We start from the raw sequence: 27,858 nt of genomic DNA, 5'->3' as shown, positions 1-27,858 counted from the left end.
TCCTGCTGCTGCTGCTACTGATGCCACCTTCACACTATATCATTGTGCCACTCTGGGGGCTCCTGCTGCTTCTGATGCCGCCTTCACGCTTTATCATTGTGCCACTCTGCGGGCTCCTGCTGCTGCTTCTGATGCCACCTTCACACTATATCATTGTGCCACTCTGTGGGCTCCCCCTGCTGCTGCTTCTGATGCCACCAAAACACTATATCATTGTGCCACTCTGTGGGCTCCTGCTGCTGCTTCTGATGCCGCCTTCACACTATATCATTGTGCCACTCTGCGGGTTCCTGCTGCTTCTGATGCCACCAACACACTATACCATTGGGCCACTCTGTGGGCTCCCCCTGCTGCTGCTGCTGCTACTGATGCCACCTTCACACTATATCATTGTGCCACTCTGTGGGCTCCTGCTGCTGCTGCTTCTGATGCCACCAACACACTATATTATTGTGCCACTCTGCGAGCTCCTGCTGCTGCTTCTGATGCCACCTTCACACTATATAATTGTGCCACTCTGCGGGCTTCTGCTGCTGCTACAGATGCCACCTTCACACTATATCATTGTGCCACTCTGCGGGCTCCTGCTGCTGCTACTGATGCCACCTTCACACTCTATCATTGTGCCACTTTGGGGGCTCCTGCTGCTGCTGCTGCTACTGATGCCACCTTCACACTCTATCATTGTGCCACTCTGCGGGCTCCTGCTGCTTCTGATGCCGCCTTCACACTATATCATTGTGCCACTCTGTGGGCTCCTGCTGGTGCTACTGATGCGACCTTCACACTATATCATTGTGCCACTCAGTGTAAAAAGAGTGCACTCTTTGATGTTATAGTGGGATCTTGGCCCTCAGCTTAGTCCTTTCGAGCTGACACAGATGTTACCTTGTCAGGCTGCGTTCCCGCTTCGTTTATTTGGGGAAGTTGGTCTATGTAAGTGCACATGGAAGTGAAGCGATTCTTAGAGCCGCGGCTGTCATGTGCGTGTCATACTAAAACACAGCATTGTTTGAAGACCAAACCACGCTCCCTATGCATATTTAAGCATGGCACAACGTTCTACAACACCCTACAGGCTTTCTGCAGCCAGGAAATGCCTGTTTTTTAATGTTATTCGTTTTTATTCGATTCGGGTCGAATCGAATTTTTCCGAAAAATTCGGCGAATCGGGTCGAAACGAATTTTAACAAATTCGCTCATCTCTAGATATCATTATTACAGAAATCTTTTTTTAAATTAGTAGAAATAAATAGATATTTAATTTTTTCCAATAACCACCATAAAAAATAGCTTAGAAATATTCCATTCAGCCCATTTCCAAGAATAGGAAAGAACAGTACAAAAATGGAAACATACAGACAAGCAAAAATTATCAAAAATAGGTCTCTAGCAAAACGGTACCCTAAAGAGTTAATCAAGAATACAAATGAAAGAACAGAGAGATGTTCCCAACAAAGTTGTCTTAAGAGTAAGAAACAGGAGAATAGTGAATCAAGCGATATCAGTTTTATAACTACATTCACCAATGAATATAGGAAAATTTTAACAATATTAAAAAACATTGGCACATTTTTAGAAGTGATCCATATTTGGAAAAGAAAATACCAAATATTTCAAAATTAACATATAGAAGAGCAAAATCCCTGAAACATAAGCTAGCCCCTAGTGTACCCAAACAACACAAATCCAAATCCATCTAAAAAAAAAAAACAAAAAGCACCAAGAAAATCACCAGAAAATCTCCAAATGCAATAGCAAAAGGTGTCAATGCTGCGACATCATTCAACATAATGCAACAACATTTGAGTCTAAGTGGAGAAGTTTCTCAAATAAAACAAATGTGAGCTGTCAGTTCAGAGTATGTCATTTACTTCATTGAGTGCCAATGTAAACTACAAGACGTAAGAAGGACTGCACAGCCCTTACATAATAGACTAAATCAGCATTAGTTAAATATCCATCACAAGAACATAAAGCATTGGTTATCAAGACACAACACGTTTATACATAATAGGAAATGTAATTACCATTGTTCCAATCAATCAAATTCCAGACAATGGGAGTTACTTATCATACGCCGGCTCTCAGCGCTTCAGTCTCTTGATGCATCCGGCGGGGTCCTGCACAGCGTTTATCTCTACGCCAGCCCCTGTCTGTCATAGAAAAAAATGCAGCCGGCGACTTTTCACATGTGAAAAGGCGTGGGGACAGTAAGGCCCGCGGCTGGCCATGCCCTCCGCGCACATGGCTGTGCCCCCCCCCCCCCCTACTTCATGCCCCAAATTTATGAGGAGGCTGAAACTTTGTGGGTTGAAATTCAAAGCCAGGAGAGCTTTGAGAAAAGTATTTTTGATGTAAATTATAGACCCCCCAATATCACTGAGGAAATTGAGGGTCACTTATATAAACAGATGGAGGGGGCTGCACAGGAGGAGACAGTGATAATGAGGGACTTTATCTCTCCAAATATAAATTGGGGTCAGGGCTCTTCTTCATCTGTAAGAAGTTTCATCAACTTTCTCAAGGATAATTTTATGGTACAGCTTGTAGAAAAATCCACAACAGGTGATGCATTGTTGGACCTTGTGATTTCTAAAAATGCGGAAATTGTCCAAATGTCACTGTCCGGGAAACCCATGGAAACAGCGATCATAACATAATTATTTTCCTCTTCAACTGTAAAAAAGCAAAAACGTGGGGAAATCAAAAACATGGAATTTTAGGAAAACTAATTTCCCAAAATTCTGGGCTGTACTACAGGATATAGAATGGGATCAGATACTGTCACATGATGACACTAATGTTAAATGGGACACATACTGGGTCATTATACTTCTAAATGTATTCCAATGGTAACAAGTATAGAAGGGCTAGATTACACTCCGCCTGGCTTACAGCTACCGTTAGAAGTGCAATAAATGATAAAGAGGGCAGTAAAAAAATATACCCGTATATACTTGAGTATAAGCCGAGACCCCTAATTTTACCACCAAAAACTGGGAAAACCTAATGACTCAAGTATAAGCCAAGGGTGGGAAATGCATTGGTCACAGTCTCCCAGTATATAGCCAGCCCACCCCTGTACTATATAGCCAGCTCCCCCCCTGTAGTATATAGACAGCCAGCTCCCTGTAGTATATAGCCAGCCCCCAGTAGTAAACAGCCAGCCCCCAGTAGTATACAGCCAGCCAGTCCCCAGTATTATACAGCCAGCCAGCCCCCAGTAGTATACAGCCAGACCCCAGTAGTATACAGCCAGGCAGCCAGACCCCAGTAGTATACAGCGAGCCCCCAGTGGTATACACCAGCCAGACCCCAGTAGTATACAGCCAGCCCCCAGTAATATGCAGCCAGCCCCCAGTAGTATACAGCCAGCCAGTCCCTAGTATTATACAGCCAGCCCCCAGTAGTATACAGCCAGACCCCAGTAGTATGCAGCCAGACCCCAGTAGTATACAGCCAGGCAGCCAGCCCTTAGTAGTATACAGCGAGCCCCCAGTGGTATACACCAGCCAGACCCCAGTAGTATACAGCCAGCCCCCAGTAATATGCAGCCAGCCCCCAGTAGTATACAGCCAGCAAGCCCCCAGTAGTATACAGCCAGCAAGCCCCCAGTAGTATACAGCTACCCAGCCCCCAGTAGTATACAGCCAGCCATCCCACAGTAGTATACAGCCAGCCAGCCCACCCCCAGTGGTATACAGCCAGACCGCCCACCCGCAGTAGCATACAGCCAGCCCGCCCACCCGCAGTAGTATGAAGCCAGCCCGCTCAGCACATTAAAAAAAAAAACTTACATACTCACCCTCTGGCGCCACCAATGCTTGTTGCATCTTTCAATCCTTGTCGCAGCTCCTCTTCAGTCTTGCAATCTGCAAGAAAGTCTCTGACGGCTAATGGAGCAGAGGGAAGACCGAAGAGGAGCCGTGACAAGGATCGGGAGCCGTGACGAGCATCGGGGCGCTGGAGGGTGAGTATGTACTTTTTTTTTTTCATTGACTCATGTGTAAGCCGAGGTGAGGTTTTTCAGCACATTTTTTGTGCTGAGAAACTGGGCTTATACACAAGTATATACGGTAAATCTAATAATAATTATAATTTCTTTATTTATATAGCGCACACAGATTACACAGTGCTTGCCAAATCAGCCCCTGTCCCCATGGGGCTCACAATCTAATCTATGAGGAGATCCACAAGTTACAAAACAATGGTGAAGATATATGTGCCGGTAAAATTACTTTAAATCAGATAAATAACTGTGGAAAATTAAAGCGTATGTTCACAAATGCCAGAAGTATCACAGGCAAAATGGGTGAGCTTGAGGCTCTGGTATTAGAGGAACAGTTAGATGCATCACACGATTGAGGTGTTAATATTCAAGGTTTTACACAAGACAGGGCAAATAGGAGGGGAGGTGGTGTATGTCTGTATGTCAGAAGAGACTTAAAAGTGATTGTGAATGAGACAGTGGTCTCAGAAGAGTGTGAGGGGGCTGAAACTTTGTGGGTTGAAATTCAAAGCCAGAAGAGCTTTGAGAAAATTATTTTTGGTGTAATTTATAGACTCCCTAACATCTCTGAGCAAATAGAGGGTCACCTATATAAACAGATGGAGCAGGCTGCACAGGAGGGGACTGTAGTGATAATGGGAGACTTTAACATTCCAAATATAAATTGGGGACAGGGCACTTCTTCATCTGTGAAGGGGAGACATTTTAACAACTTTCTGGAGAATAATTTTATGGTTCAGCTTGTAGAAGATCACACAAGAGGGATCTTTATACATTGTTGGACCTAGCGATTTCTAACAATGCGGAGATTATCCAAAATGTCAGTGTCCAAAATGTAAGGTTATGCACCTGGCGACTAATAATCCAAAGTCAAAATATGTCCTTGGGGGAGTTAATCTGGGAGAGTCCCTTGTTGAGAAGGACCTGGGGTACTAGTAGATCATAAATTGAATAACAACATGCAATGTCAATCAGCCAGTAGGATCTTGTCATGTATCAAAAGTGGTTCCTTCCTCTTGTGATAGGGATGTAATATTACCACTGTACAAGGCATTGGTTCCGCCTCACCTGGAATATGCTGTCCAGTTCTGGGCACCGGTCCATAAAAAGGATGCCCTGAAGCTCGAGAGGGTTCAACGTAGAGCCGCAAATATTTTAAGGGGTATGGAGGGTCTTTGTTATGAGGAAAGATGAAAACAACTAGATTTATTTAGTCTGGAAAAGAGGCGATTAAGAGGGGACATGATTAATTTATATAAATATACGAATGGTCCATACAAAAAATATGGTGGTAAATTGTTTCCGATTAAATAAAATCAAAAGACGAGGGGGCACAGTCTCCGTTTGGAGAAATCAGGGTTTAGTCACCAGAGGCGACAGGGCTTTTTTACTATGAGAACTTTCAATCTGTGGAATAGCCTGGCTCAGGTGCTGGTCACAGCAGTGACAGCAGAGACCTTCGAGAAGGGTCTAGATGCCGTTTTACACCTAAATAACATTGATGGTTATTTTATATAGAATTGTTTCCCCTAAATCCCTTCCTCGTGCAACGCCTTCCCTTCCTTGGTTGAACTTGATCTACAAGTGTCTTTTTTCAACCATATAAACTATGAAGTAACGAATGGTATGTACCCACTCTAAATTGGTGATAGTTTTCTTTCTTTTGCTACAAATAAACAGTATAATATGAAAAGCTTCATCAATAATACTAAAACATAATATACATGGTGGGATGCACACAGTGCCGCAAATAATACATAATATAATATGTATGGTAGTAGAAACATATCACTATGCAAGTATTATAATATAGATCAACCACTCAAACAAGTTGAGCTCCAGGTCAGGTATACCGTATTCATATAGTGCCCAAATAGAATTAATCAACAATAACCAAAACAATACTCTACTAGATGAAAAAATATACAATTCTGCAACAATGAACAAGTACAGGTAATTACCGACCAAAAGCTCCGACACGTGTTTCTTGTGAATCGCTTCATCTGGGGGAGTGCCACATGGACAGGGAAACACCTTTTTATGTCACCTCTGTCCAATCAAAAATAGTAATGCAAATCCTCGTCTTCTAAGATGGACCTATAACATGGATCAACATCTAACAGTATTAACGTGACCCATCATTCAACATTTCATTCAACATCTCTACCATAAAGGTCAAACAGTGAATAAACTTTTCGGATCGAAAGGACCTAAATGGGGCTGTAAAGCCTGTGGTTCTTGTGTGGCATGTCCCAATATAATCACCTCTACTTCTTTTTGGAATGTGTCTGGACAAAAAGAATACAAAATAACGCATTCTATCACCTGCACCACAATGGGTGTAATCTATTTGGCAACTTGTTCTTGTAATCTGTCCTATGTAGGTCTTGCCTCAAGGGAATTCTGGAGGAGGGTCAGAGAGCATGGTCTAAGCAAAGAGGCAGCGAGGGAAGAGGAACTGGACATAAATTTGAAGACAATCCCAAGACATTTTAAACAGTACTGTGATGGATCCTTGCAGAAGGTAAGGGGCATAAACAGGGTACTGGTGGACAGCAGAGGGGGTAACTGGAAGCGAGTTCTAGCTCAATAAGAGACAAGCTGGATATTTGAACTTAATACCATCACCCCAAATGGTCTAAATGAGAAGTTAAGCTTTGCTTCATTTTTTATAGAAGATATTTGAAGATGTACTATCTTCTTGATTAATGGGTCTGTTGAGTGCCATACTTGCTGTGGTTCCTCTTTTTATGGTTTTTAATGGTGTTTGTAGTGTTTTTGATTTTAGTAGTCTCATATTTTTTTTACTTTTGTTTTGCTATTTGTTTTAAGCTGGATTTTTTGAAGTGATCCTGGAGCGGCTATGAGTGCAAGTGATATGAAGCATGAATAATCAGTTGAAGGATCTATTCGCCTCCTTTAGAAACTTTTTTCGCTTTTGATAGTAAATATCAGCACAAAGTAAACTATGTCAAAAAATAACATTTATTATTAGTCTTATGCACGTATGTGATGGCATATTAATGATAGGACTTGTTCTTTTAGACCTTCTCTCTCCCCTCTTTTATGTTAATGCCCTATATATTATTATACACTATTTGATTTTATCTAATCCCACAATATTGTATAACGTCACTCTATATATATAAATAGCATTTTTTCACTTTGCCCCTTTACGTGTGGTCACGCGTGGTCACTGCACAGTGTGTGTGTCTTTTTTGTTTTGTTTTTTGTTTTTTTTAATGTGCATTTTTTTCACTCCCCCCTTTTTTCCCCTCTTTTCCTCCTCTTATATACTCTGCCGGCACTGCATATAGTCATGTTATCACTACGTCAGCTTGATCAGGTGACCGCTCATTAGAGGAGCGTTACCGAGATATTGGGTCCTGTGTGCTACGCTCTGTGACACTTTGCTGGATGCTGCGGAGTGTGGGGTTTTGTTCGTGAGACATTTTGTCCTGTACTCAGCAGGCTGAACGCTTAGTGACACAACACGAGATGTTGAACGATGGGTCACGTGAATACTGTTAGATGTGTTGATCCATGTTATAGGTCCATCTTAGAAGATGAGGATTTGCATTACTATTTTTGATTGGACAGAGGTGACATAAAAAGGTGTTTCCCTGTCTAAGTGGCACTCCCCCAGACGAAGTGATTCACACAAAACATGTGTCAGGGCTCAGCACGCACTGCTTTTGGTCGGTAATTACCTGCACTTGTTCATTGTTGCAGGATTGTATATTTTTTCATCTAGTAGGGTATCAGTATATACATGGACATGTGTTTTGAGGATAAATTTAGACATGACAAGTTGATGTAGATTTTACCTGTGCATTGTCCAATATGTCATGATTGTACAACATGATATTGTTTTCAGATCAGGACTAAGGCTGATTGCCGAAACGTGTCGATCAATACACTGCGTTTATATACTGTCTGTATATGTGAGAGTTTTTATCAAATAAATATCAGAAGATTTGCATTGAACTCGAGTGCTGGACCTATTTTCTTTTTGGCATACAATTTGTGCCCCGTAGAGGCCGTGCTTTTATGAGAGACAGGTGATCTGCACACTTTCTCTTTTTTGGACTATGTTTAAATATAGTTTTTAGGGTTCATTAATACTTTAGCAATATAGGGCAAGAATGCCCATCCTATTTAATTCTAAGTCGTACTTTAGTATATTGTATTAGGGATCTAAGTCCCCTATTGGGACCGGAAAAAAATAAAATAAAATAAAGTTTTTCAAAATATAACTACTGACATGTCTGTAGTGACTTCGGCTTTTTTTATTATACCAGTATTGTAAAGGGCAAACAAGTAAATAAATTATTAAATTTTTAATGCTTCCTATCAATCATTAAAGTGTAATATAAATCAATTTAAAAAATTGGATTTATCCCAAAATAGTGCCAATCTAATTGTTATCTTATTCTCTAATAATCAAACTCTAATAATGCTCTTTCATTGAGGAATAAAACATTTTATAGCTATTATAATATGTCCAAATAAGTTTTCCTACAAGAAAACATGTAGATGTATGCTATCCCTTTTTTCATACTAACCTACAGAATAATGTTATAATCTTTTTTATACAGTACAGTGAACAGCATAAACAATTTAATTAAAAATACAAGCGACAGATTGGGAAATACAAAATCTTACCACAGCAAAAATAAGTCATCATATGACAGTGTCAGATAAAAAATAAAAAAAAGTTTAGCATTTTGGAACTTGAGGGTGGAAAAAACAAAAATGAGTGCTGTGTCCTGGAGACCAATTTAGGCCTTTTTCTGGATCCCCTATGCTATGTCCCCAAAGAGAATAGTGTACACATTGCCAAATAGTTTTTAGAGTAAAACTGGATTTTTCCAAAAAACAGACAAGTTTACTTTTCTGTATGCAGAACTGTGTCCCACAGGAGTGGTTTCCTCCCACCCTCGGGAAGCCTTCCATTTCCCCCATATCTACTTCCAACTGTCGCTTCCCCTCCCCTCAGGATGCCCTCACGGCCCACTCCCATGGCACTAGGGACACAGCTCTGCATACAAAAAGAAAAACTTTGATCTAACTTCACTTTTTCAGAAAAAAACTGTTTTACTATAAAAACTCTTTGGCAATAGGTATACTATTATCTATGGGGACAGAAAAGGTGCACCTGATGACATGTTCCTTTAAGGTGTTAATGGCACGCAAAAGTTAATATAATCTGAAAATTGATTTTAAAATATTATGATCTTTACCTGTGATCCATGAAGTCCTACATCTCCAGGTGGTCCAATGCTTCCTTTTGCACCCTGAGATAAAATACAATACATAGCATAAAAATGTATACAGTCATCATGATCTTACACATATGGAAAGTTTTTAAGAGTTTTAGCAATAGCTGGATAATAAGGCAAGGTAAATAGGCATGCCTCTCTTGAAAATATAATGAAAAGTACTTGTTAGCTTGCAGCACAGCCTTAGTTAAATTCTTGATTGTTAAAGGAAATCTAATATCAAAATGCAGAATGAAACCAGATACTTTTAGTCATAGATCCAGGCACTGTGACAGTGGAAATATGTACAGACAGGGCCAGATTATGGGGCTCTTAAAGTGCCCTCTCAAGTGTGGGCAATTAAGGCTGTTATATGGCCACCAGAATTGCCCAAAGGCTTGAAAAAGGTGGTTAAGACCGAAATGTTACCACAATCTCAATAAATCATCACTTTATTTGAATTTCTGGACTACTGGAGTGCCGCCTGCGTTCCTTTAATTGCTATTCATAAGGACCCAGCTCTTTTTTGCACTGAGCGGACTTGTATTTTCTTATCTACCAGAATTGCCCAATATATGTATGGGTCCAGTTCCACGACTGTTAAAACCGCAGCCGGAGCAGTTAACCAGATGGTTAGTAGAATATTACGTTCCCTGCTCTACCATAGATCGCAGAGCACACAGGATGTCAGCCTCCTGGCGGCGCTTTGAAGTCACATACTGCAACGTTATGCTCATCATAAAGCTGGCTTTACCTCTAAAATAGGTTACTAACTAACATTAACCATATGTCTGCTTTATGTTGATGTAATTTTTTTATGTTGTTTTATTTATTAGGATGTTTGGAGGCTTACAATTTTACAATTTAATTATTTTAGAGGCCTATTTATATTTTTAGGGGTTTTAAAACATCAATGTGTTAGAAACTCTCCACGGAACACCACGATTTTAAGTTGCACCTTTCAAACTATTCAAAACAACCATTGTTAACCCTTTAAGTATTGAACATGAAATAAAACAAATTGGAGGTTCTGTACGAAAACTTCTAATTTTGGCAATAAAATGTTTATTTAGCACTAAAATTTAAATGTTTATGCAGGATAAACAGAGAAAACATCTCAGATTTTGTTGTAAACTTCTCTCCGGTTTGGCAATATACCACAAGCGGATGTAAACCACTTAATGTGCCTATAACAGAGCACAGAAGAGAAGGAGTGCTATTGCGCTTATGGAGGGCAGACTTCGCAGAAACAAATTTGAGGTGTTATTTGGCATAAGATACCAGAACAAGAGAAATCTCTAAAAAGTAATTTGAAAAAGATATGCAACAACCCCCACCGGGGCCTAACCTTTTCCTGTGGGCCGGAAGGCAGCCTGGGAACCAGAATACCGGAGTGGCTGGCTATTGTGGCCAAGGGTGCTGTTGTCACAGCGCCCTTGGCCTGAGGGACGGAGGGCTGACCAACAGCCTGGCAGGTCTCCAGCAGGTGGTGTGTACAAAAAAATAAGGAGGGAGAAGCTGATGTATTGGTTACTCCCTAGGGCAACCCCTGATTGTCTGTAGGATGAGTCCCTGGGTAATGGATGGGGGAGCCCGTGGTGGTAAGCAGCCGTATCCAGGGATCAGACGGAGGCAACATTGTGCTAATCAACTTACAGTTCTTTATTGAACAGAAGACAATGGCCAAACATAACAGCAGTAGATTCCGCAAGCTGGTGAGCTGGTGGAAGGTAGCTGGTCTGCAGGAAGGTTACTCTTAACCTGGTAGAAGATGCAGGCTGGGTTGATGTAGGGGGAACTGTGTCCAATAGTGGAAGCTGTAGTTCTGGGCTTGAGTCTCCTGACCCTCCCTCAGGTATCAGGCAATGGCCTGATACCTCTTCTTCCTGGTAGTGGGTCTGGAAAGCAGCTCTGGAGGGAGCTGCACACTGGACTGCTTCTCTATCTACTGACTGGATTCCAAGACCATGTGCTTCCACCCAGCAGAGGTTTTTATACTCCACTGATCGGGTGGTAGCACTCCTCCAACCAGCTTCCAGCTTGCTTTACAGGTACCTAATTGGACAATACAAACAACAACATTAACTGTTGCCTTTCCAGGCAGAATCCAAAGCTGCAATTACACAATATCTAAATTCCAGAACCTTCCAAGAGAGGTGATCAGTCTCCCTAACAGATACTAACCTAGAGAGGGCGCTATTCCCAACTTCCCACCTGCCTATGCATTGGTAGGGGTGTTGCAGATACATAAGTGAAGAAGAAGCTAATCAACCCTCGCGTTTAATTGGACCTGCATACAGCGCATCTGCGGACACTGACCAGCATAGACACAGCTTGGATCCAGCAAGTTGAAAAAACACTGCGGCACTTCCTTGTTAAGATTTCTTCATAAAAACAGTACATAGCAGTGCAGGTAAGCTATATAAGCAGCCTACGTGTTTAGGATATCACCCTCAGGGTGGTGGCACACGTGCCGTTTTGGCTGCATTTGCAAACTCAAACGCAGACCAAACCGCACCCACCGGGCGGCCCGCGGCCCGATCGCATCAGCGTTTCTGTGGTAACACCTGTGATCGGGAACGAGCCGCCGGTGTTTTGCATTAAATTAACGCAATGCACCGGTCGGTGCGGTTTAGTCTGCGTTTGCAAATGCAGCCAAAACGGCACGTGTGCCACCACCCTTACTCATGGCTAACAAGTAGGTAAATTAACCAAACTATGTAAAACCAACAGCTCCACCTTGTTAACCATGTCACATCGTGCATTATGATATAATGAAAAGCATAAATTGATGAAAATAAAAAGTGAGGGAAACTAAACCCCTCAATGAATACAGTCACATTTTTGCAGTGGCTGTACCCCATAGTTACATTGTATTAACATTTTTGGTGGGGTTGCAAAAAAAACAAATCTATTCAGATATAGATTTTTGAGTTTTTTTTTTTGTTTCATGCACCGTATACCACAGATATGATATTATTTATATTCTATGGGTCAGTAAGATTACAGAAATAACCCATATAAGGCTTTTTCAATATTTTAATAAAATTGCAGATTAAAAAAGCAATTGGAAAAAGAAGTATAACATTTCGATTTTTTTTGTGGTTAATAGAGCTGTTTTATAATATATCGAGCATTAAGGGGACTTTTAGCATTCTTTTATTTAATTTTTTTATTTGTAAAATATTTTCTTAAACTTATTTTTACACAGTTTTACCGTCCCACTCTGTCTCCATTGCAGTTTATATCAGTGTAATACAGCCAAGTCTTACCATGTGAATGCATAATTAATACACATTTAAAGAGTAACCGTAAAGGTTTTTTTTTCACAAATCAATAGCTGGGATGTAAAACAACTTTGCCCATTATCTTTATTACCTATATCAGTGTTGGCAAACCTTTTAGAGGCCGAGTGCCCAAACTACAACAAAGACCCGCTTATTTATCGGAAAGTGCCAACACAGAAATTTAATTTATGATTTATACTCCCTTGATAGTTTTCATTGATATCAGCACTCTGAGGACACCAATAAAGCAGAAAATAGTCCCAGGTTGAGCTGTCACTTTAAAATAGCTCTGCGCACAGCAAGTCCTGGGCTGTCTGGGACTGCAAGTATATACCTGGAGTCATCTCTGCTGATGGCCTGAGTGCCCACAGAAAGGGCTCTGAGTGCCACCTCTGGCACCAGTGCCATAGGTTAACCATCACTGACCTATATGCAGTAGTTTCCTTGCTATAGCCCTCACATTACCTCATTGCTCTAATGGCTTCCTCCTCTCGATGTGCTGATAAGCCCTACGAGTCCGTAGCTTGTTTACACTTTGTTTCTGTTGGTTTCCTGGAAGGAGGGGAGGAGCTGCTGCCTCCTGCTCACAGAGGAACAGGTCATGTCAGTGAACTTAGCAGAGCTGGAAGTGTAGGCAGATGTCTCCTGTACAGAAAAGTGAGGTACAAAATCTTTCCTATTCCCTATTGGTCCCTCAATCCCTGGCTGGCTATATACTGTGGGGGGGGGGGGCTGGCTGTATACTGTGGGGGGGGGGGCTGGCTGGTTATATACTGTGGAGGGGGCTGGCAAGCTATATACTGTGGAGGGGGCTGGCTGGCTGTATACTGGGGGGACTGGCTGGCTGTATACTGGGGGGACTGGCTAGCTGTATACTGGGCAGACTGGCTGTCTGTATACTGGGGGGAACTGGCTGGCTGTATACTGGTGGGACTGACTGGCTATATACTGGGGGGCTGGCTATATACTGGGGGGATGGCTGGTTATATACTGTGGGGGCTTGCTGTATACTGGGGGGACTGGCTGGCTGTATACTGGGGGGCTGGCTATATACTGGGGGGACTAACTGGCTATATACTGGGGGGGGCTGGCTATATTCTGTGGGGGGCTGAGTGGCTATATACTGTGGGATGCTGGCTGGTTATATACTGGGGGTGCTGGCTATATACTGGGGAGCTATTTGGCTATATACTGGGGGACTGACTGGTTATATACTGGAGGGCTGGCTGGCTATATATTGGGGGGACTGACTGGCTATATACTGGGGGGGGGGCTTGCTGGCTATAAACAAGGGATGGCTGGCTATACATATACAGGGGCTGGCTGACTGTATACTGGGGGTTTCTGTGTTCGTCCTATGGACTTGGGTGGTGAGCGTTACAATCCGGCGCTGCATGACTATGATGCTTTGATGCTGGATCATAACGCTCACCACCCAAGTCCATAGGACAAACACAGAAATCTTTGCTTGTGATCAGTTCCCCAACAGGGGAAGGAGCTATCACAAGAGCGTGGCAGCAGGACGACAAAACCCTAAGAAGGATAAAGATATACCATATCGGGTACAGTGCCTCCTTGTACAACCCTGCTAGGGTAGTGGCTCTAACAATTTGTGGGGAGTTTAGTAACTCCACCCAGATTGCATGGCCACGCCTAATTTTTGACTCCACCCACAGAATGGGCCCACTTTTACAGTTTTTTCCAGGGCCACTTTAAATTCATAGTCCGCCCCTTGTCTCCACATTATAAAGTCGGACTGTGCCATATAGCTACTGTGTGGTAATCTTTCTATATTTGATATGCTGCTGTTTTACATGCTGTTACAGTGAGCACTTCCACCTCCCATGTGTATTGACACTTATTGTGCTGCTCTGTAATTACATCAGGCAAATGGAGGGGTGAAGTGCTGAGGGAGCAGAGGGTGAGGGGGGTGGAGTAAGGAGGTCATGGATAACAAATATGAGAAGATTTCCACAGTCACAGTGCCTGCATCTATGGGTAAGTATCCCTGGTTTATCATGCTTGATTTTGCTTTAAACTGAACCTGTTGCCTTTTGAAGATAAAAGTGTGTTTGATGCCATATATAACATGGTCCTACAAAAGTCTATGGAGAACTTATTATGGCTTAGTACAGTGATGGCTAACCTATGACACCCGTGTCAGTGCTGACACACGTAGCCATTTTCACTGACACGCGGCTGCCTGAGAGTTAAGTTTCATCCTACATGATCAGGTGCAGTAGCCGGGAGGCTGAGAGATTGCACTGAGCTTCCAGCACTCCCCCCTCCTCCTCCTCCCCCTGGCCGGCCCCTCCCCATGTGTGAGCTGTGCCTAGTGTCTCCAGTCAGCACAGGTATCAGCACAGGGCACGGTAGGAGAGGTGACCCAGCCATACACCCAGGAGGCTCCTCTGCAGCTCCTGATAGTTGTGGTGGGGGTAGGATGGCAACACAGTCAGAGGCCACATTGCTGCTGCCTTGTGTGATGTCCCAGCAGCTGCCACCTCTACACTGACCAGCTCCAGAGCAGGGATGAGGGAGGACAACCACTCCCATCATATAATGAGTAAGGTCAGTGCACTGTATGATAGAAGACAGTCATCAGGGCTTGTGTGTCAGTTTTGTGACGTACAAGCCCTGAAATAATCGCAACGCCTTGCAAATTGCCAGACATTGTGATTATTTTGCTCCACACACTTTCTCCATGCGAAGAGGGCATGAAGGAAATGCTTTTTTTGTCAAGGTGTCACACCACCCGAGTTATGCTCGTTCTTTTGGCGAATTTTGACACACAAAGCTCAAAAGGTTGCCCATCACTGGCTTAGTAGTTACACATTGGAGAACATTTATTAACAACAGTGCAAACTGCACTAAATGCAGTATGCCTGTGTAGTGTGCAGAGGATCCCAGATTCAGGATTTCTTGCACACTTTCTTCATGAATCTGGCTCCCTATGCACTGCTCCAAAAGAGTGCACCAGTTTGTTTTAGGCCCCTTTAACATGGGTCATGTGACACAATTCTGTCAGACTTTGCATGTTAAATATGGCGCACAATACAACTGAGTACTAGAACGCCCCCTATTTTGTGTAAAATGTGGTGCAGACACTTCTTAAGCACCAGTGCAATCAGTTTGCCCTAAAAAGAATGTGCAAAGTCTGACAGAAAACTTGCGCACAGCCCTTAGTAAATGTATCCCATTGCTTCTATAAAACCAAGTGTGTAAGGTAAATGCAAAACAGACAATCCCATAATTCAGAATCTAATGGGCTCTGTAAGTGCAAATTAGACACACAAAAAGTGCTTTTACCAATTATCTAAGTGTATGCATGTCACAGTCTATGGGAATAGTCAGTGGACTCCCTGGACCACCGCAGGGGATAACAATAATAGCCGCAACCCGGGAGCAGAGTCTAAGTGAAATCCTGGTCTTCACCAGAGTCACCAGGTCGCTCCGCGGGTGCAGCCAAGGATGGGACACGAGGACCATGGGAAGGCAGGACCACGGGAGGGCAGGACCACGGGAAGGCAGGACCTCGGATGGCAGGCAGGACCTCGGATGGCAGGCAGGACCTCGGATGGCAGGCAGAAAAGCTACTTGAAAGCTACTGGATTACCAGGACCCTGGTACCAGGACCGCCACAGGATACCAGGACCGCCACAGGACACCAGGATCGCCACAGGACACCAGGACCACAACAGGACACCAGGACCGCCACAGGACACCAGGACCGCCACAGGACACCAGGACCGCCACAAGACACCAGGACCGCCACAGGGTACCAGGACCGCCACAGGATAGCAGGATCGCCACAGGATACCAGGACTGCCACAGGACACCAGAAAACGGGAATACCATGGAACATGGAAATCACAGAATACACAAAGGTGTCTGGAAATGCTCAGGAACACGGAGGGCTTTCTCTTCAGTAACATGAAGACGTGAAGATCCGGCAGAGGTTGCTAGGAGTCGCCAGGACGCGGGCCCTTTAAATTCTTTGAGAGTAGGGAGCGCGCGGCCTACACAGGAGACAGACCTGCAGCCTGGACGGGACCGCGATGGAGCCACCAGGAGCCGGGACAGGTAAGTACTGACCTGGGGGGTACCGGGCAAAGGCAGCAGAGCACAGATGCACCTGCGAACCGCAACATGGATCGCGGGAGCACCTGCGCCACAACCCCGGACCGGTAACAGGCAGCGCACGGGTGCACCCACGATCCAAGACATGGATTGCGGGGTCACCCGTGACAACGCAGTTACAAAGTTTGAAAGGCAATAAAATAATATCTACCATCTTGATATTTCACTGCAGCTCCGCTTCACACATGGTGAAGCTGGAAGCTGACAGCTCGATCTTGAAGTGACAATTCAGGGTAACTGCCAGGACAAGGGGTTTTGTGATCTAGGAAGCAAAGCCTGCAGGAGGCTGCAGGACCTGTGATGATTTGTCCCATAACCTGCAGGGCAAGCCAGTGCAGGTGAGGGGGCAACATGATAGGAGCTGAGGGAAGGGGAAGAACAGAGCCGGATCATAGGGGGGGCTCGCGGGGCGAGTGCCCCGGGGCCCCCACCACTTCACCTTTAAAGGGGCCCCCACCAAATTGGGGCGATTCGGGCGGTCGCATGGCCGCCCGAATCGCCAACAGTATATTCGTTGCCGGGCTTCCCGGGCTGCGGGCCATATGCCGCTGATATGTCTGCCTTTAATCTATGGCAGAGCGAGGGAACAATAAGTTCCCTGCTCTGCCATAGACGATCGAAGTAAATAAAGATGGCGGCGCCCTGCCGCTCGGTGACGACGCAGAGTGTGACGTCACCGCGTGTGACGTCACCGCGCCGCGACTCACGGTAGCAGGGCGCCGCCATCTTTGTTTACCTCCACCCGACACCGCGAGGGAGGATGAGGACGGCGCACATCGTGGGAACTATGGAGGGTGAGTACAATTTTAGTATTTTATGTAGGACTGTATATAGTTGTTATTGGGGGATTGTATATAGTTATTATGGGGGGGGGGGTATATAGCAATAATAGGAATGTGTATATAGTTATTATGGGGGGGTTGTATATAGCAATAATAGGAATGTGTATATAGTTAGTATGGGGGGTATATAGTAATAATAGGAATGTGTATATAGTTATTATGGGGGGGGTGTATATAGCAATAATAGGAATGTGTATATAGTTATTATGGGGGGGGTGTATATAGCAATAATAGGAATGTGTATATAGTTAGTATGGGGGGTATATAGCAATAATAGGAATGTGTATATAGTTATTATGGGGGGTATATATAGCAAAAATAGGAATGTGTATATAGTTCTTATGGGGGTGTATATAGCAATTATAGGAATGTGTATATAGTTATTATGGGGGGTATATAGCAATAATAGGAATGTGTATATAGTTATTATGGGGGTGTATATAGCAATAATAGGAATGTGGATATAGTTATTATGGGGGGGGGGTATATAGCAATTATAGGAATGTGTATATAGTTAGTATGGGGGGTATATAGCAATTATAGGAATGTGTATATAGTTAGTATGGGGGGTATATAGCAATAATAGGAATGTGTATATAGTTATTATGGGGGGGGTGTATATAGCAATAATAGGAATGTGTATATAGTTAGTATGGGGGGTGTATATAGCAATAATAGGAATGTGTACATAGTTAGTATGGGGGGTGTATATAGCAATAATAGGAATGTGTATATAGTTAGTATGGGGGGTATATAGCAAAAATAGGAATGTGTATATAGTTCTTATGGGGGTGTATATAGCAATTATAGGAATGTGTATATAGTTATTATGGGGGGTATATAGCAATAATAGGAATGTGTATATAGTTATTATGGGGGGTGTATATAGCAATAATAGGAATGTGTATATAGTTATTATGGGGGGTGTATATAGCAATTATAGGAATGTGTATATCGTTAGTATAGGGGGGTTTATAGCAATAATATGAATGTGTATATAGTTAGTATGGGGGGTGTAGATAGCAATAATAGGAATGTGCATATAGTTAGTATGGGGGGTATATAGCAAAAATAGGAATGTGTATATACTTATTATGGGGGTGTATATAGCAATTATAGGAATGTGTATATAGTTATTATGGGGGTGTATATAGCAATTATAGGAATGTGTATATAGTTATTATGGGGGTATATAGCAATTATAGGAATGTGTATATAGTTATTATGGGGGGGTATATAGCAATAATATGAATGTGTATATAGTTATAGGGGGACTGTATATAGTAATAGGGGGTGTGCATATAGTCATTATAGGGTGTGTGTATATAGTTATAGGGGAGCTGTATATAGTGATTGCTGGGGGAGCTGTATACAGTGATTGCTGGGGGAGCTGTATACAGTGATTGCTGGGGGGATCTGTATATAGTGATTGCTGGGGAGCTGTATATAGTGATTGCTGGGGAGCTGTATATAGTGATTGCTGGGGGAGCTGTATATAGTGATTGCTGGGGGCTGTTTATAGTGATTGCTGGGGGAGCTGTATATAGTGATTCCTGGGGGAGCTGTATATAGTGATTACTGGGAGCTGTATATAGTGATTGCTGGGGGAACTGTATATAGTGATTGCTGCGAGAGCTGTATATAGTGATTGCTGCGAGAGCTGTATATAGTGATTGCTGGGGGAGCTGTATATAGTGATTGCTGGGGGAGCTGTATATAGTGATTGCTGGGGGAGCTGTATATAGTGATTGCTGGGGGAGCTGTATATAGTGATTGCTGGGGGAGCTGTATATAGTGATTGCTGGGGGAGCTGTATATAGTGATTGCTGGGGGAGCTGTATATAGTGATTGCTGGGGGAGCTGTATATAGTGATTGCTGGGGGAGCTTTATACAGTGATTGCTGGGGGAGCTGTATACAGTGATTGCTGGGGGAGCTGTATACAGTGATTGCTGGGGGAGCTGTATATAGTGATTGCTGGGGGAGCTGTATACAGTGATTGCTGCGGAGCTGTATATAGTGATTGCTGGGGGAGCTGTATACAGTGATTACTGGGAGCTGTATATAGTGATTGCTGGGGGAACTGTATATAGTGATTGCTGCGAGAGCTGTATATAGTGATTGCTGGAGGAGCTGTATATAGTGATTGCTGGGGAAGCTGTATATAGTGATTGCTGGGGGAGCTGTATATAGTGATTGCTGGGGGAGCTGTATACAGTGATTGCTGGGGAGCTGTATATAGTGATTGCTGGGGGAGCTGTATACAGTGATTACTGGGGGAGCTGTATATAGTGATTGCTGGGGGAGCTGTATATAGTGATTGCTGGGGGAGCTGTATATAGTGATTGCTGGGGGCTGTTTATAGTGATTGCTGGGGGAGCTGTATATAGTGATTCCTGGGGGAGCTGTATATAGTGATTACTGGGAGCTGTATATAGTGATTGCTGGGGGAACTGTATATAGTGATTGCTGCGAGAGCTGTATATAGTGATTGCTGGAGGAGCTGTATATAGTGATTGCTGGGGGAGCTGTATATAGTGATTGCTGGGGGAGCTGTATATAGTGATTGCTGGGGGAGCTGTATATAGTGATTGCTGGGGGAGCTGTATATAGTGATTGCTGGGGGAGCTGTATATAGTGATTGCTGGGGGAGCTGTATATAGTGATTGCTGGGGGAGCTGTATATAGTGATTGCTGGGGGAGCTGTATATAGTGATTGCTGGGGGAGCTGTATACAGTGATTGCTGGGGGAGCTGTATACAGTGATTGCTGGGGGAGCTGTATATAGTGATTGCTGGGGGAGCTGTATACAGTGATTGCTGCGGAGCTGTATATAGTGATTGCTGGGGGAGCTGTATATAGTGATTGCTGGGAGCTGTATATAGTGATTGCTGGGGGAACTGTATATAGTGATTGCTGCGAGAGCTGTATATAGTGATTGCTGGAGGAGCTGTATATAGTGATTGCTGGGGAAGCTGTATATAGTGATTGCTGGGGGAGCTGTATATAGTGATTGCTGGGGGAGCTGTATACAGTGATTGCTGGGGAGCTGTATATAGTGATTGCTGGGGGAGCTGTATACAGTGATTACTGGGGGAGCTGTATATAGTGATTGCTGGGGGCTGTATATAGTGATTGCTGGGGGAGCTGTATACAGTGATTGCTGGGGGAGCTGTATACAGTGATTATTGGGGGAGCTGTATATAGTGATTGTTGGGGGAGCTGTATATAGTGATTGCTGGGGGAGCTGTATATAGTGATTGCTGGGGGAGCTGTATATAGTGATTGCTGGGGGAGCTGTATATAGTGATTGTTGGGGGAGCTGTATATAGTGATTGCTGGGGGAGCTGTATATAGTGATTGCTGGGGGAGCTGTATACAGTGATTGCTGGAGGAGCTGTATATAGTGATTGCTGGGGGGAGCTGTATACAGTGATTTCTGGGAGAGCTGTATACAGTGATTGCTGGGGGAGCTGTATACAGTGATTGCTCCGGGAGCTGTATACAGTGGTTGCTGGGGGCGCTGTTTATAGTGATTGCTGGGGGAGCTGTATATAGTGATTGCTGGGGGAGCTGTATACAGTGATTGCTGGGGGAGCTGTATATAGTGATTGCTGGGGGAGCTGTATATAGTGATTGCTGGGGGAGCTGTATATAGTGATTGCTGGGGGAGCTGTATACAGTGATTGCTGGGGGAGCTGTATACAGTGATTGCTGGGGGAGCTGTATATAGTGATTGCTGGGGGAGCTGTATACAGTGATTGCTGCGGAGCTGTATATAGTGATTGCTGGGGGAGCTGTATACAGTGATTACTGGGAGCTGTATATAGTGATTGTTGGGGGAGCTGTATATAGTGATTGTTGGGGGAGCTGTATATAGTGATTGCTGGGGGAGCTGTATATAGTGATTGCTGGGGGAGCTGTATATAGTGATTGCTGGGGGAGCTGTATACAGTGATTGCTGGGGGAGCTGTATATAGTGATTGCTGGGGGGTGCTGTATATAGTGATTGCTGGGGGAGCTGTATATAGTGATTACTGGGGGAGCTGTATATAGTGATTGCTGGGGGAGCTGTATATAGTGATTACTGGGGGAGCTGTATATAGTGATTACTGGGGGAGCTGTATATAGTGATTGCTGGGGGAGCTGTATATAGTGATTGCTGGGGGGAGCTGTATACAGTGATTGCTGGGGGAGCTGTATACAGTGATTGCTGGGGGAACTGTATACAGTGATTGCTGCGGGAGCTGTATACAGTGGTTGCTGGGGGCGCTGTTTATAGTGATTGCTGGGGGAGCTGTATACAGTGATTACTGGGGGAGCTGTTCCCTGTCTGGACTACATTCAATGGGGGCCTCCACCATATTTTGCGCCCAGGGGCCCCCACCAACCTTAATCCGGCCCTGGGTAAGAACATGGGGGTAACTGTGTGAGGACATTACTGGGGGGCTGTGTGGGGGACATTACTGGGCAGGGATGTTTGGGGGACATTACTGGAGGGGTGTGGGGAACCTTACTGGGGGATGTGGGGAACATTACTGGGGAGGGTGTGGATGATATTACTGGGGAGCTGTGTTGGGGAGATTCTTGGGGAGCTGTGTGGGGGAGATTCCTGGGGAGCTGTGTGGGGGAGATTCCTGGGGAGCTGTGTGAGGGAGATTCCTGGGGAGCTGTGTGGCAGACATTACTAGTGGAGCAGTGGGGGACATTATTGGGGGGCTGTGTGGGGGACATTTTTAGGGGGTTGTGGGGGATATTACTGGGGAGCTGTCTGGGAGACATCACTAGGGGGTATGTGGGGACATTACTGGGGTCCTGTATGGGCACATCATTGGGGTGCTGTATGGGCACATAACTGGGGCAGTGTGGGGAACATTACTGGGGTCTGAATGGAGGACATTACTGGGGAGCCATGTGGGGGATATCACTGATGGCTTTGTAAGGGACATTACGGAAGAGGTTTTTGGGGGACATTACTGGGGAGCTGTGTGGGGAACATTATTGGGGAGCTGTGTGGGGGACATTACTAGGAGGCTGCGTTGGCGACATTACTGGGGGCTGTATGAGGGACACTACTGGGTAAATGTGTGGGGGACATTACTGGAGGGTTGTGGGGGACATTACTGGGGGGCTGTGTATAGGACATTACTGGGGGGCTGTGTATGGGACATTACTGGGGGGCTGTGTATGGGACATTACTGGGGGGCTGTGTATGGGACATTACTGGGGGGCTGTGTATGGGGCATTACTAGGGGTTTTGTGGGGGACATTACTGGGAGGATGTTTGGGGGCCATTACTGGGGAGCTATAGGGGTATTACTGGGGAGGTTTTGGGGTACATTACTGGGGGGATTTGTGGGAACATTACTGAAGAGCTGTGTGGGGGGCATCACTGGGGAGCAGTGTCGAGGACATTAATGTGGAGATTTGTGGAGGACAACGCTGGGGGGCTGTGTGTGGACATTACTGGCTGAAAAACCTTTGATAATGTAATGTGTCACATGACCTGTAGGACAAGCCTGTGTACAGAACTGAGTTGTGGGGGAAACACAACTCAGCTTGGGGAAGGGGGAGAACAGGGGATAATTCTGTGAGAACATTACTGGGGAGCTGTGTGGGGCACCTTACTAGGGGGGCTGTGTGTGGCACCTTACTGGGGGACTGTGTGGGGCACCTTACTGGGGGGATGTGTGGGAGACATTACTGATGGAGCAGTGAGGGACATTACTCGAGGGTTGTGTGGGCACATTACTGGGGGACATGAGGGACATTACTGGGGGCTGTGTTGGGGACATTAATACTGAAGCTGTGGGATGTGGTGGGGCACATTATTGGGGTCTGTGTGGAGGACATTACTGGGGGGTGTGGGGAACATTACTGGGGGGGATATGCGGGCCACATTACTGGGGGGGATGTGTGGGAGACAATACTGGGGAGATGTGTGGGGGATATTAATGGGGGGCTATGTTTGGGACATTACCTGGAGGCTGTGTGGGGGACATTACTGGGGGGCTGTGTGGGTGGCATTACTGGGGAGCTGTTTGGGGGACATTACTGGGGGGCTCTGTTGGGGACATTATGGGGGGGCTTGTGGGGAACGTTACTGGAGGGCTGTGTGGGAACATTACAGGGGAGTGTGGGGAGGAAATTACTGGCGGGCTGTTTGTGGAGATTGCTGGGGAGCTATGTGGGGGACATTACGGGGGGCGGCGTGAGGACATTACTGGGGGGCTGTGGGGAAATTTCTTGGGGCATGTTCACATGTGGCACTAGGACAAGCCTCGATTGATCGCATATGAGTTTCCAGTTAAAGACAAGCGATCGGTAACGCATTTAATTGTTTAAATGCAAGGCAAATGTTTACACGTATTGTATTACAGTATTTGTGGATATTGTTAGGGGTAGCAGCATTATAACACTGTCAGGGAACTGTCAGGGTATGGAAATACCTGCAATCGGGAACGAGCCGCCGGTGTTTAGCATTAAATTAACGCAAAACACCGGCGGCTCATTCAGAGGCGTTTCGATAGATACGCCGATGCGATCGGGCTGCAGCCCGCCCCGGTGGGTGCAGCTTTGTCTGCGTTTGCGTTTTCAAACGCAGACAAAGCGGTAGGTGTGGCACTAGCCTAAAGTGTAGGCTGTACACCTTTTTCAGGGATTATACGGATTGGACAGGTATTTAACAGGTGTCTGCACTGGGATTATGTCGCACGCAATCATTTTTTGGTGCAGCTGCACTGGCTTCCATGCAACACAAATTGGGGAGCGTGCAATTGGACAATCCGGCTGATTCGGACTGAGTGTGGGACATAACTTTCAAATTGTGTCACAAGCTTCTTATGCACCCTGCTCTAATTGGAAGCATGTACTTTTCAGATGCAAGCAGTGTATGACCGTCTTTATAATTTCGTACTTTACTGGAATCCAGTATTGAACATGTTTTTAACCCCTTCCCGCTCTGCGTCCGATATATCGGCCGCTGAGCGCAGTGACTTAGAGCTCAGCTTCCGATATATTGGACGCAGAGCCGATGCCGGTTCAGCTCAAGATCTGAGCCGAACCGACATCGGAAAACACGGGGTGCCGGCTGTGACTGATAGCCGGCACCCCAGTGTAACATCCGCCGTCGGAGTGGGCTCTGATTGCGGGTGCTTAACTACGATCAATGCCCCCCGAAAACGGTTCGGGGGGGGAGAATATGGGGGAGAGACCCCCTAGAGGCATGTTAGATGCCGCGGTCAGATTCCTTGTTCATGTCCCATGCTAGAAAAAGGGAAAAAGTAAAAAAAAATGATTATTCAACAAAAAATAAAGAAAGAAATCAATAAAAATGCCCAAAAGCATAAAGAGACATAAAATGCAAAAAAAGTTCTAAATCAAAACACAAACCCCACATATATCACCGCGTCCGTAACAACCCGTAGAATAACAGTAAATAATTATTGAACCCGCACGATAAACATCGTAAAAAAAACTGTTATAAACCCTCAAAAAATTATGATTTTTACCTTTTCAATCCCACAAAAAATGCTATAAAAAGTGATAAAAAAACATAAGTACTCCAGAATGTTACTGTTGCAAAGTACAACATGTCCCGCAAAAGCAAGCCATCCACCAGCTCTGTAGCCAAAAAAAATAAAAATGTTATGCCACTTGGAAGACGGCAACACAAAAATGATAGATTTTTCCCCACATTAGGGTTTTATTTGACAAATTTAGTAAAACGTAAGAAAAAATATTCATGTATGGTATCCCCGTAATCGTATCGGCTCCTAAAATAAAGATAATATGATTATTGGGCTAAACGGTGAACAACAATAAAAAAAGGAAAGAATCCAGTACAGAATTGATGCTTTTCTACTCCGGCCCTCAAAAAAAAGTTCCTAAATTTTCAACAATAGGGGATACCAACCCCAAAATGGTAACATTGGAAAAAGCATCTCATCCCACAAAATAAATGCCATCACATGGCCCCAATAACAGAAAAGCGAAAATTTTATAGCCTACAAAAGGGGCCAATGAGGAAACTAAAATCCTGGCAGCTGCAGGGCGCTCCTTCCCTCCTGCGCCTCGCTGTGCGCCCATAAAATAATTCACGGCCACATGTGGGGGGTCTCTGTACTTTGGAGTAATTGCAGAACAAATTGTATGGTGAGTTTTCTTTTTTTATCTTTTGGAGATGTGTAAATTTTAGGGCTAAATGAACGTATAACTGGCACAATTTGACCATTCTAAATTCCACCTCCATTTTGATTCAATTACTATGAAGATCTCAAGGAGTTAACAATCTTTTAAAAGCTGTTTCTGATAGCTTGAGGGGTGCAGATTTGAAAATGGGTTGGTTATAAAGGGGGTTTTAATTCTAAATATGTAAAATTTCATTCAAAACAGTATTTATCCCCAAAATAGTTAATTCTGAAAATCCGGAAAAGCGATATTCGATTTGTAAGCCGCGTGACATCAAAATAAATTATCCAGACATTCCAAAAATGATGAAAATGTAAAGTAGACATATGGGAAATGTTATTCAGCAATTTATTTAGGTGGTAAATCTATTTGCCTGAAAACGCAATGATTTCGAATTTCGAAAATTTTTTCTTTTTTTGTAAATAAACACAAAACTTATCAGCCAAAATTTACTACTAAAATGAAGTACAACATGTGGGGAAAAAACAATCTCACTATCGCTTTGATAAGTAACAGTGTTCAAAAGTTATAACCATATAAAGTGACGCAGGTCAAGAATCCAAAAAATCGGGCTAAGCCTTAAAGGGGTATTCTCATCTGGACACTCACATTCAGTTTCATTAATCTGCCATATATAAACATTTCTTCAATTGGATGTTATTAAAAAAAATGCTCCTGTGTGAAGATAATTTCTCATAAATGTAGTCATTTGGTCCCTTAGAAACGAGATAGCTTCCTCGGATACGGCCACCTCTACTGGAGAGATTGCACAAAGAAACAAAAGGTTTTTGTATATGAAATGTCCAGGAGTTACTGCAGGTCCCATAGCCGTCCTGTGGTAATGATTGCGGAATCCTGGTGGTCCTGTCAGGACTCTATAGCGCATGGCTGGCCACCGCTGCCAGAGTGTGACGTGGTCGTATCCGAGGAAGCTATCTGGTTTCTAAGGGACCATATCACTACATTTATAGAAAATTATCTTCACACAGGAACATTTTTTTTATTAACATCCAATTGAAGAAATGTTTACATATGGTAAATGAATTTAATTAAATGTAAATGCCCTGATGAGAATACCCCTTTAAGCTACAAAATGGCTGCGTCCTTAAGGGGTTAAGGGGATGAAATGCTGACAAACCTTTAAGCCTTTTAGTCCTTTAGGTCCAGTAGCTCCGTTTAAAGCTAAACATAAAGAGCCCTCACACTGTAATGAAAAATGAAAAATCAGAGCAAATTTCAGTTGGATATGAACTTAGTATTGCCATATGGAATGAACTCATATTAAATCATTATTATATAATTAGAAGTAAAACTTCTAACCATTTTCCAACCTGCTTGTTATATTAAAGCCATAGGGTGCGGTCACACGTTGCGTTTAACGCATGCGTTTAAAAAACGCTTTGCAATAGCTGAAAAGTGATTTGCCTAATTAAACAGCTGGTAACACGTGTGTTTACAAAACACAACCGTTAACGCATTGTTAACATATGTGTTAACATTGCGGTTAATGCATGTATTTGTTAGCACAATGTCAACACATGCTTTAGCCCAATCGTTAACATTTGCGTTTTGTAACACAACGACGTGTGACCGTACCCTTTGAATTACTGCTCACCAATTACAGTCCTATCATTTTACAGAACCCAAACAAACATATCTGGTTCTTTATGATGCAACAGCTATTAAATGGTAGTGTATATGACAAAACTGTGAATAAACTGTACCTCTGCCTCAGCTTCTTTGACCTGTAAGGGTAGAGAATAGAATGCATCTATAAGTCTTACTTAGTTCTTTGATAGATAGAAAACAAAGACAGACAATTGAATAAACAGACACAGGAGCCCAGGGTGGTGTATTAACATATACACTCACCGGCCACTTTATTAGGTACACCTGTCCAACTGCTCGTTAACACTTAATTTTTAATCAGTCAATCACATGGCGGCAACTCAGTGCATTTAGGCATGTAGACATGGTCAAGACAATCTCCTGCAGTTCAAACTGAGCATCAGTATGGGGAAGAAAGGTGATTTGAGTGCCTTTGAACATGGCATGGTTGTTGGTGCCAGAAGGGCTGGTCTGAGTATTTCAGAAACTGCTGATCTACTGGGATTTTCACACAGAACC

The 27,858-nt window shown here is 44.0% G+C and overlaps 1 protein-coding gene across 1 annotated transcript in view; it reads right to left on the bottom strand.

Moving 5' to 3' along the window:
- Nucleotides 1–27,858, bottom strand: part of LOC140133190 (uncharacterized) — a 437,171-nt gene that overhangs the window by 363,818 nt on the left and 45,495 nt on the right. Inside the window, exons 4-6 of the mRNA XM_072153006.1 lie at nucleotides 27,456–27,476; nucleotides 26,870–26,935; nucleotides 9,256–9,309 (exon numbers count right to left, since the gene is read on the bottom strand). Coding sequence (XP_072009107.1) covers nucleotides 9,256–9,309; nucleotides 26,870–26,935; nucleotides 27,456–27,476 — 141 coding nt within the window. The remainder of the gene's footprint in view (nucleotides 1–9,255; nucleotides 9,310–26,869; nucleotides 26,936–27,455; nucleotides 27,477–27,858) is intronic.

The sequence above is a fragment of the Engystomops pustulosus genome, chromosome 5 (genome assembly GCF_040894005.1).
Source record: "Engystomops pustulosus chromosome 5, aEngPut4.maternal, whole genome shotgun sequence".
Classification (NCBI taxonomy): domain Eukaryota; kingdom Metazoa; phylum Chordata; class Amphibia; order Anura; family Leptodactylidae; genus Engystomops; species Engystomops pustulosus.
The sequence above is the reverse complement of the archived record's forward strand: the minus strand, read 5'-3'. Positions and strand labels throughout refer to the sequence as shown.